Genomic DNA, 14556 nt, shown 5'->3' on the forward strand with positions numbered 1-14556 from the left:
CCTTTGCATTATCTCATTAACTACAAAGTGCATGCATATGTTAATTACCCTCCTCGATCTTCTGTCATCGTTCAGGAATTCATGAAAAAAAAAGTCATTTGCTGTTTGCTTATGTAACATATTTTACATATCAATTCCTGGCGCACATGTCGGTGAAGGACATCAGCTAGGTCGTCAATAGAAAAGTATTAGTTTTGGTGTATACATTTTTTGTTTCAATAAAAGAAGCATGCAGAGCTTTAACGTGGTTCAATCAATCTTTCATTTAAAAAAACTTAAGTAAAGTAAAATTGTGCACTTTAAAAGCAATGAATTGCCATTTACGCTGTCATGCAGTGATTCAAGCTTCACCTTATTTAGATATTATTGCCATGACATGGTGTGCGCGTTTCCAAAAATAATCCACAGCATCATTGTGTTGTTTTTACTAGACAACCCTTGCTATCTTTTATAATGTGAACACAGAGACGTAGTCATAAACAAATGATTTAACTAGTCTATAAGTTTTATTTTGAAATACGAGAGAAAAAAAACTTTATTAAAAATAAACTTTTCTTCTATAAACCCTATTTTTCATTTTTTTCTTCTCATTATTTGCATTTTAATTCAATTTTACTTGATAAAATTTCATTTTAAATTTTTTTTTTAAAAAAAGACTATAATATTTGAATGATATTCCAGTTTCCATATTATTATTTCTTCTTATTCTTACATTTTCAGTTTCCTCCATTGTATGAAAAATATGTTTTAGACCCCAACGACATAAGCATTCTGATTTCTTTAAATTAAATGTTTCTTCTTTGTAGTTTATTTTAACATTAATTTAAATGAACATGCTCTGACGAGCTTGTGCTCTATGTAATGTAAATAAAATCCTGGACACGTAATTATACAGTCAGAATTAATAACATTCAGGCGCGGATCCAGGAATTGTCTACAGGTTGGGGTGGAGTTGGGGGGGGTAGAAAAAAAACCCGATTTCGTGGTCGTGGTTTTGGGGTATACGTTTTCCAGGGAGGGGGATCCAAATTCACTTTTTATCATCTGCAGTACATGTATATACTTTTAATAACTCTGCAAATTCTAGGGGGAGTCCGGAACACCCCGATGTTCATGAAATCTCCCTTGCAGAGTTGTCGTTCGTTATTCTCTCAGACACGTGATCATGTATAAAAGCTGAAGTCATACCTTCGAAACCTGAGGTATTCTTCACATATACAATCATACATATTTTGCAAAAATTTGAGAGTAAAATAATATTTCAATAATTACCTAGTGGAATATTTATCTATTATTTATCCTATTCAAGACCTACTTCATCACGCTATTAGATAAATTATTGATGCAAGGATTGGCCTTTTATTGTAGTGGGTGACCATGTAGTGCAACACGTCACAGACTTAGAATATACCCGGATAGACCTACTCACTCCAGACGAGCTAAACAATATACTCCTTTATGCATTTTCTTGGAAGAGATGTCAATTTAAGGGATTTATCGTTAAACAAGTTTGTCCCCTTTGAATCGACCGATTTTACTTGTCTCGTATATGGGTTATAAGAAAGAGAATACTCTCTCTCTCTCTTTATATATATAATTACATTTACTTTGATTTATCCATTGAATAAAAGTGATAGGGCACCCCTTTTCGGAGACAAAAGTCCTTCGATGTAGAAATATGAAAAGTTCATTTATAGGCTGCTTGACTCACCCACTTTTTGTCGTAGTATGGCCGAACTCTGGCAATTCTTGCATCACCGAAAAAAAATACCGATAAGTTGGAGAAAGATCCTATCACCTTCCCCATGAAAAAGGATTTTCGAATTTGGGAAATTTAGTTGTTTTCTTTTTCTTTTTTTTTAATTTTTGCTTGTCACATTGCCCCTCCCAACTGAAAAACCTTGCAACGAGTCTGTACACAGACACATGGTCGTCATGTCATGTCTGTAATTGAACATAGTGATCATCAAATTAAACATTTTTTTATTTATCATTTTATACACATTTAAATACAACCATAAAGTTCTGTTCATTGGCTAAACTCCCTAACTTTATATTTACATAATACTTCAGAATCCAACATACAATGTATATTATAACGTCATGAAAATCATGTACAACTGCGTAAATGTACACATGTTTGTTAGGTTCTACAAAAATACTGACAATGAATTAGGTACAAAAATAAATAATGTTTCAAATATATAAATTTTCAGCGAATTTAATTTCACTTGGTATCAATGAAGATGGGGATGGATTTCTTTGAGGCTATTACACTGAGAGGTCCTAGCTGCCGATTGGTCTGTCTGGTTTACATCTGTACAAGGTAAACTGTAAACAAAAGAATAAAATACATTGTATATTTTTGACACTCAACATGATGTGTAACAAAGAGAAGATATTTAATTTGATTTGAACATAATATATTTATTGTAATAAATATATACAATGGGATTGAGCAAAAGCTCTTAAAATTAATTTTTGCAGATAAAAATAGGATGTAGATCTATATTTTAATGTTAAGTGTTCAACCCTGTTGATGTACTGTAGCTGCAGAACTGTAGCTTTCTGGGAAATAAAATTCGGCCAAAGATTTTTATATACTAGAGAGCTAAAGATGATATGGTATAAATTGATCTTAATTCAAAAATTAAGGTTATCATGACCTAGATATATTTTATATTCTAGACAAACTACCAACTAATTTAAAAGCCATATTTAGTGGCATTTTAATTCACTAGCATCTTATAACACAACGTAGTAAATGATTATCTTTCTTTTTCAAGAACCCTCTAGGGCACAATCCGTGATAAACTACATGCATATAAAATCGGTCTCCTTACGTCATCGATGCAGCCATTAAAATGTTCATATCCCTCTCCCCATCCGATTTTCATACCGCATTGAGCACGCTCTACCACGCCTGTAATAAAAATTTCAATATTTCGTACTTTTATATTATTGCATAATTTTATACAGTCGCTGCAATTATACAGAATGTCTTTTAATTTTTCAAAGTTTATGCATGAACTCACCAACTGCATTCTTTTCTGCCGTCTGTGAATCTGACGTCAATTTGATATTACCGTTATCTATTACCAGGGCAACTCTTCTCCATTCTATTGCTGGAATCTTAAAAAAAAAAAGAGTTCTGTCAAAGGCATAGGAGAATGGGGCAAAATATAGAAATATAAAACAAAACTTCCGAGACTTTTGGAGGTGCCCCCATCACCTGCACTTTCCTATCCCCCATTCCCTCACACCCAATCACGCAAATTTGTGAAAATGATTTCATTAAAGAACAAATATCTAAGACATATTTCGCTAAATTGTATATTTGAGATGCATATTAATTGCACATTTTGGATTTTTTACATGCAGCTGTTATCATAAGAATTAAAAAAACGATTTCAATATAGTAGTTGCAACGACTAAATGTAGACAGACGGCAGAATGATTCTCATTTCAACCTCATTACCCAAAAATATTCTATTTCATAAGTGTAAATATTTTCGCAAGAATTTACCCTGTCTTACTAAGAAACCATCAAAGTAAATTTTCTCAATATGATTAAAAATGATGTTACTAATATCCAAATTTTAAATGACCCCTTATAAAACCAAATTACAAAGTACTTTATAATTCCTTGATGATCGAATTAAGATAGCGTCGGCATCTAGAAACCAGCCATCTGAATTAAGATACAAAATTACATTACACCCATGACTTACCAAGTATAAAATTTGAATCAAGATAATATAAGTAAATAATGTTTTATTTTGCGTTTCCGTCTCAAAATAAAATCAGGTACTAGGAAACTATGCACATTCATCATTTACATTCGTTGACATGAAAACATTGGTTAAGAGGATATTCAAGACTCTACTAGAAGAAATTTTATTATTCGTAATCGTATGTTTGAAAATTCGAAAATGATTGTTTCTAGACTACCCTTAGCTGCTCATATCAGAGGGGCCGATAGCACACGATTTTTTTTTAAATTTTAGGTAATTAGTCCCTGTTGCTCATATTGAGGTAAAAAAATGTACAAGTAATTATTTCTATAATAATGAACTCAAAATATTAGTATTATCCTTATTGAGATTTCTAGTTCTCAAAATATGAAAGAAATGTGGAGAATAATAATTTTGATGTATTCAAAGATACCTGTAAATGTAACATACGATCGTCATGTCAGAGAGAAAAATCTTGTCCAGACCATGGCTTTGGGACCCTCATTCAAAATTCTAGAAGTCAAGGTGACTAGGCAGTAAGGTGTTGAAATTTTGATACAAATCTTTTTAAGTCATTTATCACCACATAGATTTAAATAAGATATATATGTAAAATTGTAAATACATTCAGTCCGTATGATGTCTGATTTATTTTTTAAACCACATTTTTGACTTCCTGTCCAAAACCACTCAACCTTAAACTTGCCAGACTCAGAGCAACTTGCGAGATAGTTTTCCTTATACCTTATGTAAGTGGCAATTCTTTAATTGCCTTCTAGAGAGATTAGAATAGAGTACCCTTTCGAACAACGGTTATGTTTGGTATTTGTATCTGATCATCTTATATACTGGTAATTCGTGTATGCTTTGAACTTTTCTAATTTTTCAATGTAATATTTTCATAATTATTTTTCAATTTATTAGATGCATTATTTTTCAGTTTTCTTTTCGAAAACATTTATAAGACATTAAGAAATTTAATCTACTCGTTATCTTTTCATGATTTTTAATTAAATCTTCATTTTTTTCAAGAAAAATAAATAAAATCCCCAAAACTCTGGAAATCAAGTTCGAGATTGAGTTACCTCCCATACACATGGAGACGCAAACGAGAGATAACTCCAATATACTCAAATATTTTCCTCCCCTTAGCATACAGCTTACGAAGCAACTAATCGTATCAGAACAGCTGATGTTCATCAGATTGGGTCATCATGTGTATATTATTTTAACATCAGATTGTCATACTACAATATGTTTGATTATTGCATGCATGAATACACATTATTATATTACGTAGCTTTATAACGTCACACGGACTAGGAAGCGTAATAAATCGTGCTGGCTCAAGGGCATACGATGCAAATAAATACTCACGTTTAAGATAAGGTATTTTGGAACAATAATTGCTACAAAAATATCATATCTATGCATAATAGGCATTTAATAAGAATTTAAAGAAACATACCCCGGGTTAAGCATTTTTACAATGTGTTTTAACTTAAACCTCAATAAGAATAAATGACTACATGTATATGTAGTCATTTATTACAATACTGTCAACATGTGTGCATCAATTTTTTCGATCAGTCTTTGGGTTATTCTATTTATTGTTTAATTTGTCCACCTCTTATACAAAAATAAAAAAATAAATAAGTAAAATTACAAAAAAAAAAAGAAAAAAAGAAAAAAAAAGAAATCTTCAAGTGAATTCTTTTGCTATCTACATGTACGATCTATCGATCTTGTCTCATTGCTGACAAGTTTATCCCGAAAGGGGGGGGGGGGGGGCAAGTGGATTCAAAGCTTAGCTGTTCATAACTTGCCAATGCAGTCACTCTCATACTCACTTATTGCATTTTTACTTTTATTACTATACCAAAAGAATGCCTAATAGTTCCACCCCTTTATAAAGGGGTCGACATATACAGACTTATTCTTTTGTCATTAAGAAATTAGATGGGGAACGGCTATGCTTTAAATATATACACAATCCTGTTGACATCTTCACATACATAAGGATTTAGAGTATGGATTTCGTCATATATGAATTTCAAAATAAATTTGTATTTGTGCCGACAAAACTCTGTATTAAGGAGGTCCATCTTACTCCCCCCCCCCCCCCCCCGCTTTTCTCTAGACGGTAGAGAAATATGTAAATATGCAAGTTTTCACTCTCCCGCACCCTCAGTATCAAGTAATTCCTGCATATACAATGTCATTATGGACCTAAATTATGAAAAAAAAACTTCTTCCATCATTCGCTTTTACATATATATACATGTATATTTAAAATTAATTTTGAGAAGCAACTGACTAAATATAAAGAAATGCCCTTAAGAATCACAGCTATATATAACTGTACTTTAACAAATTGATAATCAAAAGTCCTTTTTTCCATTTTATTTATCTAATATTTATTATAATTTTTTGGGTAGATTTTCGAGTCTGCTTCTAATTTAATTCTTTGCACGTTCTTTTATTTTCAAACTTTTCGCTCCTCTGCCCGGAGGGTTTGATAAGTGTACACTAAGAAATAATACACTGAAAGATACTCATTTTTAAGATAACACCTCATTTTTCAAAAGTGATGAGTTAAATAAAGCTAATTAAAGAGAACAGAAATAGTTACTTTAATTTTCAGCAACACTGCTGACTTTTTTAAACACACACACAACACAAAGTTTTCCTATAATAATAAACACAAGTTATAGGCTACCAGTGACCTTGTCTTTGCATTTAAAAAAAAATAGCTGCATAGGTGCATCGTTATTTACCAGTTTATACACACACACACACACACACACACACACACACACACATATATATATATATATATATATATATATATATATATATATATATATATATATATATATATATATATATATATATATATATATTCTTAAGATCAGCAATTAAATGTACTGGTCAGCATACATTCTCTATCGAGAGTTGTCGTTCCCGCTACGCTCCCACCTCTGTCAACGCTTGGTATACAAGATTCTTGGAAAAATAGTATAAGGTAAAAAATTATATTTAAAAAGTTTTTTATTTATCAATAAAAGGACTTATTCTCAATCTATCGTCCCCTTAAAGGATTTTTTTTACGTTTTTAATTTTTTACTCCGAAAAACAGTTCCTTAATAAACGAGAAAATAAATCGTTCCAAGGGGTGATAGTTTTAAAATAAATGATAAAATATCATCTTTATTGAAAGCTACATTAATTTTTTATGACTTGAGTTCTACATATTCAATTTTTAAAACTTGTACAAGAATCTTGTACAACGAGCGTTGACAGCGGTGTTGGGAGCGTAGCAGAAGACAACTCTGAATAGAAAATGGTCAGCATATATGTTTTCCTTTTGACATGGTGAAAGCTTAAATATGTTGTAAGTTTACATCTGCATAATCAAAAAGTTATACATTTCATGCAGTCGCTACACCTTTGCAGACTTACCGGGGATTTAACATTAATTGTGTGCATCTCTCCAGTAGTTGACAAAACAGAAACAAAGTTTCCATCCGCAGTACTGCCCAGAATCAAAGATGGCTTCCTTTCACAGTCGCCATTGTAGAGGAGTACTTCGTTCTTTGGATTAGATAATACATGCCGATATCTTATTTTTACGTAAAGATATGAACCAAGGTCCATATTGGCAAACCTAGCCATTGCCAATACGGATTGCCCACTGAAGCATGCTGTGCCGCTGGTTGTCATGGTAACGTTGTCGGCACGGACATGTGTTCTGGCAATGGACTCGTCACTCAAGCCGTGCGTGAACGGTAAGTACACATCAGGGGAACAAACTGCAAGATAATAGACCTGTATTTGTTAATTCTATTCAAATACTGACTACGTTGAAGACCAATAGTCTATAATTGTAATTATTTTCTTTCAAATTAAGTTTTCTATGTAATTTTTTTTTTGCACGATAGCATAGTGACATACATGTACAAAAAATCGTGGGTTCCTATTCTCAATTTATATACGTATACTTTTTAAAATCAGATGCTCAATTTATCAAAAATTATTGAAAATGAGCAAAGCAGTACGTTTGTTTTTCATTTTTTTATTACAATAAAAAGTCCACTGTACTAGGAGAGCTACATGTACCGGCTAATAAATCGATGTTTATCTCCGATATGTGCAAAGCATTTCCGAGCAAAGATCGAACAGTGTTATCTGGGACTATACACATGGACTAACAAAAATATAGGTCCCTGGTTTTATCAATACAGGTTTATAAAAATTCAATTCGTATAATACACAGAGTTCAGTGAAGCATCCTGAGAGAAACGGCATTTTGTTTTTAAATTTGTTTTTTATATACCTAGACTCTGTTCCACAGTATAAATTTGCATAAAAATGCTGGTAATTATGCTAATAATTTAGTGTGGGATGCTTCGGGTCTCACTTGGAACGAAAAAATGGTTTGGACTGAAAACCACACTGGTTTAGACCGCAACCAAAGAATCACGAATTGAGCTATTGCTGTGTGGAACGACACGTGAATCCGGACAGGTCTACCATCAATTCATCATCTTTAATAGTGCTCTGCAATAACTTTTGATGAACAGAATAGACTATCCGATGAAAGATAATAATCTGTTCATTGTAATGACAGAGGAGCACAAGCGTGGGCGAATACCACCGAATATGTTCATGTATATGGCAAAGAGTGGGTCATGAAAAATGCCTTAAGCTCCTGCGAAATATTCCTTAAAATTGCTTCCCGATTACAACAGCCTATACATGTATATGTGTATTTTATAAGTTTAAGAAGAAAGTGTTTCCCTGCCAGACTGCCTGCGATTTCTACGAAATATATTCAAACAGTCATACTTTGTATTTCATGCCTATTCATAGATAGACACAAATTCGTACTGTATTTTTATTTGAATTTAATTAATTTATTTAATTACCTCGTTTTCCAAGTAAAAGATTTGTCAATGTTTCTGAGGCCCGACAGTCACAGACCTCAGGCCGGAATTCCGTGCCTGGTGAACACTGCTGGACCATCCACTCCTGCTGGATCCGCCCGGCAACACCTGGATTTGATTGGAAATACACATGGCGCTCGAATTTGTCCGGACTTCCTGGAACTGCACGTTTGTCGCATTCACCTAGAATTTCATCACACTTTTAAATCAGCAATATGCATTTTTTTTCGTACACTGCATTTACAGAATCCTCATATTCCCGAAAAGATTATTCATTCAATATAGGAGCATATTCGCTTTCAAGAAATGTGTATTTTCATTATAGTTACTGCGTTATGTTTTTAAAAGCATATTGTATATTAATGTTATAATGTTAGCCATGTATAAACTAATCAAGGTAAAGACGCTTACAGACATTACATGTAAATTTAAAAGTATAATGCAGTATCCATGATCCTAGGATCAAGAGGAGAAACGACAGAAACACTTCACATAGTATCTAGTATTAAATAATATCAAATATTACTTTCCTTGATTATTTATATATCAATTTAAATACAAGATCTGTGAAAAATAAATAAAACATCTTTAATAAGTACATGTATATACTGGGTACCGTATGTGAAATTATTCTTATATTAATGATTTGCTGTTTGTGCACATACAAGTGTAAAAATGGGTGTTACATAGTGGGTTTTAGTTAAACTGACATAATTATACAGAGGCACGTTATACAGGTAGATAAATACATTGTATTTTTGTTTATTATGAACACTTAGTGAGTAAAACATATTAAGTAATAACAAACCCCTAATAGGCATCATAAAATTTCCTGAAAAAATAATCATCAAACTATCATGATTTACTGCGAGGCGATTCTTATAAAAAGGCATATAAATCTTGAGATATTACAAACTATCATATTTTTGCTTTTATAAAACCGTTTACAAAGGGCATTCATCAGGGATAAGAAAAGGAATAAGTTATCAAATTGACAGAATGTCCAATAACGCCCAGTAAAAAAGATGAATTATTACCTTGCCAAAATACTGGCTGTATTTCACTCTCGCCAATGGGGCACCTGCTTTTGCAAAATCCGACATTTTTCACACATCCCTTCCCCTCCCTGAATGCCATTCCCGAGGGACAACACTGGGGGACAGAATATCCGTCACGACACTCCCAGAAAGCCTTGCAATTTCCTTCGTGGGGGTATTGACGTTTCTCGGCACTTTTGCGGCATTTATCTTTAAATTTGCAATATATACTTAATTATGACTATTGTTTCAATATTACGTTCCGTGTCTTATTAAATGTTCTAATATAGTCGTATTCAAAGTTTTATTTTAGCTTTAAAGAAATAAACATCAATTTATTTCATTCTTCATAACTCACCATAAGGGCAAAGCACATCTTTAGGCAGCCGACAAGTTAAAGCAGTTTGACTCCAGAACAAACCATAGGCACACTCTTGTTCTATTGGAACAAGATTCCCGCCCTCTCCCGGGTAGCAGACGACAAAGCGATCACAGCGACTGGGATGGTTAGCGTATCCTAACCCCCCATCTAGTGTACAGCCTCTACATATCTCTGAAATGGGAATATCAATAATTCATAACTGCATGCCTGGATCTAAAGGGGGGGGGGCAGGACCCCCCCCCCCCAGGAATTTGCAGAGTTTTTAAAAGTATTTTACTATACTCTAAATTAAGATAACTTTTGAGTTTTTCTTGTGGAAAAACGTGAAACGATTTCTTTATGGTCATCTTTAATGATTAATCAATCAGGATTGTCCCACTAGCCCGGTATTTATTGCTTGTAAATGGCACGCTGTATTCTAGTTTTATGAATGCACCTGGAAAAACCTTCATGCGCCCTACTGCCGTATAAATCAAATAAATAAAGTAAACATAAACCCAAATACATCTTTAAGACCTACATGTACATGTAGAGCCCTCACTAGTTTTTAATTGGAAATGTATAATTTTTACAATTTCCTACCAGAACGTCATTTTCTTTCAAAATTTCAATGAGTAGATCGAATTTATTTGCATTGCCAATTTGTTAAACTGTCTACTAATATATGATGAAATTTGCAAAGACTTTAATTAAAAATGAAATACAAAAGAAATAAACCTCCATTTATATAAATTGTAAATGGATATTTTTACATTTACTTAATAAATATGGAAATATTGATAAAATGATAAATATTGGCTAAAATCTAAAAGAATTACCTTTGGTAAGATTCATTTTTAGCGGTTTCCGTTGCTTTAGGTCTAAAATACTATCAAACTTCAGAACTGGGACTGGGGGAAGAGAAATTACAGGTTCATTCTTTTTGATCACCCTAGCTCTACTCTTCGGCACAATTGGAGGCATTTGCTTTGTGTTGAGGAATGCTTTAGCTTTCTTGGATTTGGAAGTCATGACTTTGGTATTGCTTTTCGTGGTGGGAGAGGAATTAGATTCAGATGCTAGTGTTTCCTTTTTCTTCTGAATAGGTTCCCCAGATACACCAATTCTGTCAAAAATCAAACCTACTTTGTTTGTCTCCGGAATGTTCATTGTATTGTTGCTTGTTACAGGGTTAGTTCTCTTTATGTAACGAACGAAAACTGGGTTTTTCAGGAGTTTTATTAAATCTAAAGGAATTTTGGGTGTACTGTTGTGCTTCCTCGTTTTTAAATCCTTTAAGTACAAGATTATGTTGTTCCTACTCTTTGAATCAATAATATTTGGTGGAATTACTAACTCATTTTCATTTGGTTTCAAAGGGCCCTTTCTGCGAAGTACAGTTACAATCTTTTTAACAATGGCATCATTGTCCAAGAGCTTAAGTACTCCACTCCCCTCTCTTTTGTTTTCTTTAGACACCACTGCGACCTTTTTCTTTTCCTTCACAGTCCTCGGTTTATTATTTTGAAGCAGATCAACAACGCTGCCTACTTCATAATCGAATTTCTTTACAGTAAACCCGACTGGGAGATTGGTAGTTGGATCCAAGAACGCACTAAATTCATTACCATTAAATATATCTAATCCACTATCTGTCTGTCGATTAACAGGTTCCCCTATATTTCCACTGATGGCCCCTGGGAATATAGGTATCGGATAAACCTTAGCATTGGTCTTAACAATACCAATTACATTGTTCCCATGCGGGCTAGAACCAGTTTTTATAAAACTGGGAGGTATTTTGAAAAATGTTCTGAACTTAAAGGGACCACGGTTAGTTTGAATTCTAGGGTTGAATGGCATCTGAAGTTTGGTCTCTTGAACCGACACTTTTAAATCGTTGCCTGAAACTGGTGTTCTTCCAAATCCAAATGGACTCTGTACTCTTTTTGGTAGGTCTGAACCAACAAGCCCTATTGGGTTTTCTAGTCTTTTTATGTCCAATCCAATATGTCCAATGGTATTTTCTATTGTTTTTGGTGTACCTGAACCAATATTCCCAAATGATATTTCTGGGCTTTTTGATGTCCTTGATCCGATATGTCCTATAGAAGTGTGGACTTGTGAGGTACTTGGACGAATGACGCCAATTGATTCCACATTTGCACCAACTCTATCCACCACATTACTCAGTGTTTTTGATGTATCTGAACTGGAAAGTTTAACTGGGTTTACAAGAATTGTTGATGTGCTCAGTCCAACTTTTCCTTCTGATGTATTAAGTTGCTTTTGATTCAACTTGGCTACAGCCATTTCTTGAGGAATTAGCTTTCTAACGGACATTTCTTTAAGATTTAAGGTAACTTTTTGTTGCTGATCGAGTGGAGGATCATTTGGAATAATGATATTTGGCAATTCAGGATCGAGAAATCTTTGATTGTTTTTAACTGTAGGTGAACCGTTTATTGATTTAGTTACGTTGAAGACAAAGCCACCAGATGGAATGGCAACTGAATTTTCTGGATATTGAACCATACCATTCCTATGAAATTGTAAGGATCCATTTAATGTATTGGTTATACCTTCAGACGAGGCTCTAGTTGATGGAAAGATAACTGGGCCTTTTCGGAGTCCTGCAAACTGTAAAAGTGGATTCTGACTGTTTGCTGCTTTTCTTAAAGATAACGGACCAGGAATGTCTGGCAGTGGACGGTCAAGATTGTTAGTTTTCAGATCAAACTTGGAATCTAATGGAATGGTTGAAAGTACATTGTGGAGATCCACATTGCTGCTTTTACCTGTTTTATGGAAATTACTTTTCAACTTGGAAAATGATAATTGATTTTCCAGAAAAGGTTGACCATTAGTTATCATTCTAAATAAATCCAGATCTGGAATCCAGTTTGGGTGGAAGGTTTTTTTTATGTTACTTTTTTTGTGTAGAAAATCTCTGTTTGAAATGACTCGAACATTCTGGAGCTGAAGATTTATTTTCCCCTGGTCAAGACGGGGAATGCTAGAAGAATTTAAAGTTATAGATTTGGGATTCTGCAAATTGATATGTCCAATCTTATTTGGAAGTATAAATCCTTTTTCTACTGTTTGAAGACGGTTTTGATTATGAATCTTTCCAAAAGAATGGAATTTTTCGTTTACTATATTTTGAGCGTTACTTTGAATGGTGCCATGACCACTTCCAAGGAAATGTAATTGAGGGGCTGGATCTTGTCCTTCTAATGGAAACACACTGTGCAACTGGTCAGCTGCCATATTATTTTCAAATATTATATCATCGAAGCGATGGGAACGTGTATTTAGGAAAGAAGAAAGTTCTTGAATAGTGTTTGTGTCTCGTTTGAGTGGAATAGGTTCAAGTGTAATTCCACGTTGCCTGGCCAAACGAATGTGAGAAAGTAATGAGGGGTGGCGACGAAGTATAGCAGGGTTGTAGACGAAACGCCCAGAAGACTGGACAAAAATAGAAAAAGGCACAAGAAATCCTTTATTGTTTGGCAGTGGAATAGCTCTATCTATTCCAGGGGGTAGCACTAGATGATATTCATATATAACAGGCATTCTAACGACAATTCCGTTTTGAAAATCGTAGTTAAGGTAATATATCGGTATATTTCCAGCACTTTGAGAGTTTTTGGAATTTGAGATCAAAAGCTGCGTTGAATCGTTAGAGGAGCCCCGGTTTGCTTTCTTGGGTTTCATCACATTTGCTTCTGAGTGTGATTTCTTGAAATTAGATTGCATTTTGCTCTTTGTAGATACGGCAAGATTTTTTACTACATTTGTTTTCAAAGGGATCTCTGCGCTCTTATGTGGTAATGTCAATTTGGTAATTTTTGTGTTCTGGATAACTTTCTTATGGTTGTTCTTGACATTTTTAGATGAGGAAGATGTAGGTGATGCGTTGCCTTGTTTCTGTAGATTGTGTAGATTTCTTATTTTTGAAATTGAATTTGAAAGGTTCCGCCTCTGTGCTAAAGAAATGTACTTCTTTGTTGTCTTACTAGAATAGCCTCGTTTTGAAGTCGGTATAATAACTCTTTTGGCAGGTTCAATATTTTTCTGAGAAAATGGTAACATTTTCCTGTGTATTCGATTTCTACTCTTAAAATTTGTAAGCTGGTTAGCTTTTTTCCTGAATGTATTTTTAGCTGAAGTCACTTTCACTTTGTTTGAAATTGCTTCTGCTGGCCTTACTGAATACTGAAGTTGTCTTCTTGGACTGCTGCGAGATAGATTATATCCATAGTTATATTTCTTTTTCTTCTGACCATAGCCATACTTTTTATATCGGTGATATCCTGGAAGGAAAGTTATAGCTAAATAAATATATATCAGTTCACAAGTACATGTTAATATAATTATATACAAGAATAAATTTGTAACATAACGGGCCTTTTCTTTCATGACTCGAATTTAGTTTAACCTAACATGCTTTTTTCTTACACACAAAAATTAGAACG

The 14556-nt window shown here is 33.6% G+C and overlaps 2 protein-coding genes across 2 annotated transcripts; both read right to left on the bottom strand.

The window, feature by feature from the left end:
* Window positions 1-2004: 2004 nt before the first annotated feature.
* Window positions 2005-12075, bottom strand: LOC133185170 (uncharacterized). The gene is made up of 8 exons (XM_061320231.1): window positions 10918-12075; window positions 10076-10270; window positions 9718-9927; window positions 8663-8863; window positions 7197-7546; window positions 3036-3132; window positions 2844-2923; window positions 2005-2331 (listed from the first exon to the last, which is right to left on the bottom strand). Exons 1-8 carry the CDS (start codon window positions 11939-11941, stop codon window positions 2287-2289), a joined length of 2202 nt encoding a protein of 733 aa, XP_061176215.1. The 5' UTR covers window positions 11942-12075; the 3' UTR covers window positions 2005-2286.
* LOC133194782 (uncharacterized) lies at window positions 11971-13837 on the bottom strand. The gene is made up of 2 exons (XM_061330693.1): window positions 12124-13837; window positions 11971-11996 (listed from the first exon to the last, which is right to left on the bottom strand). Exons 1-2 carry the CDS (start codon window positions 13835-13837, stop codon window positions 11971-11973), a joined length of 1740 nt encoding a protein of 579 aa, XP_061186677.1.
* Between the last annotated feature and the right edge of the window lie 719 nt (window positions 13838-14556).

The sequence above is a fragment of the Saccostrea echinata genome, unplaced genomic scaffold (genome assembly GCF_033153115.1).
Source record: "Saccostrea echinata isolate AGI-Se365-2 ecotype Australia unplaced genomic scaffold, CSIRO_AGI_Sech_v1 ptg000001l, whole genome shotgun sequence".
NCBI classification, from domain to species: domain Eukaryota; kingdom Metazoa; phylum Mollusca; class Bivalvia; order Ostreida; family Ostreidae; genus Saccostrea; species Saccostrea echinata.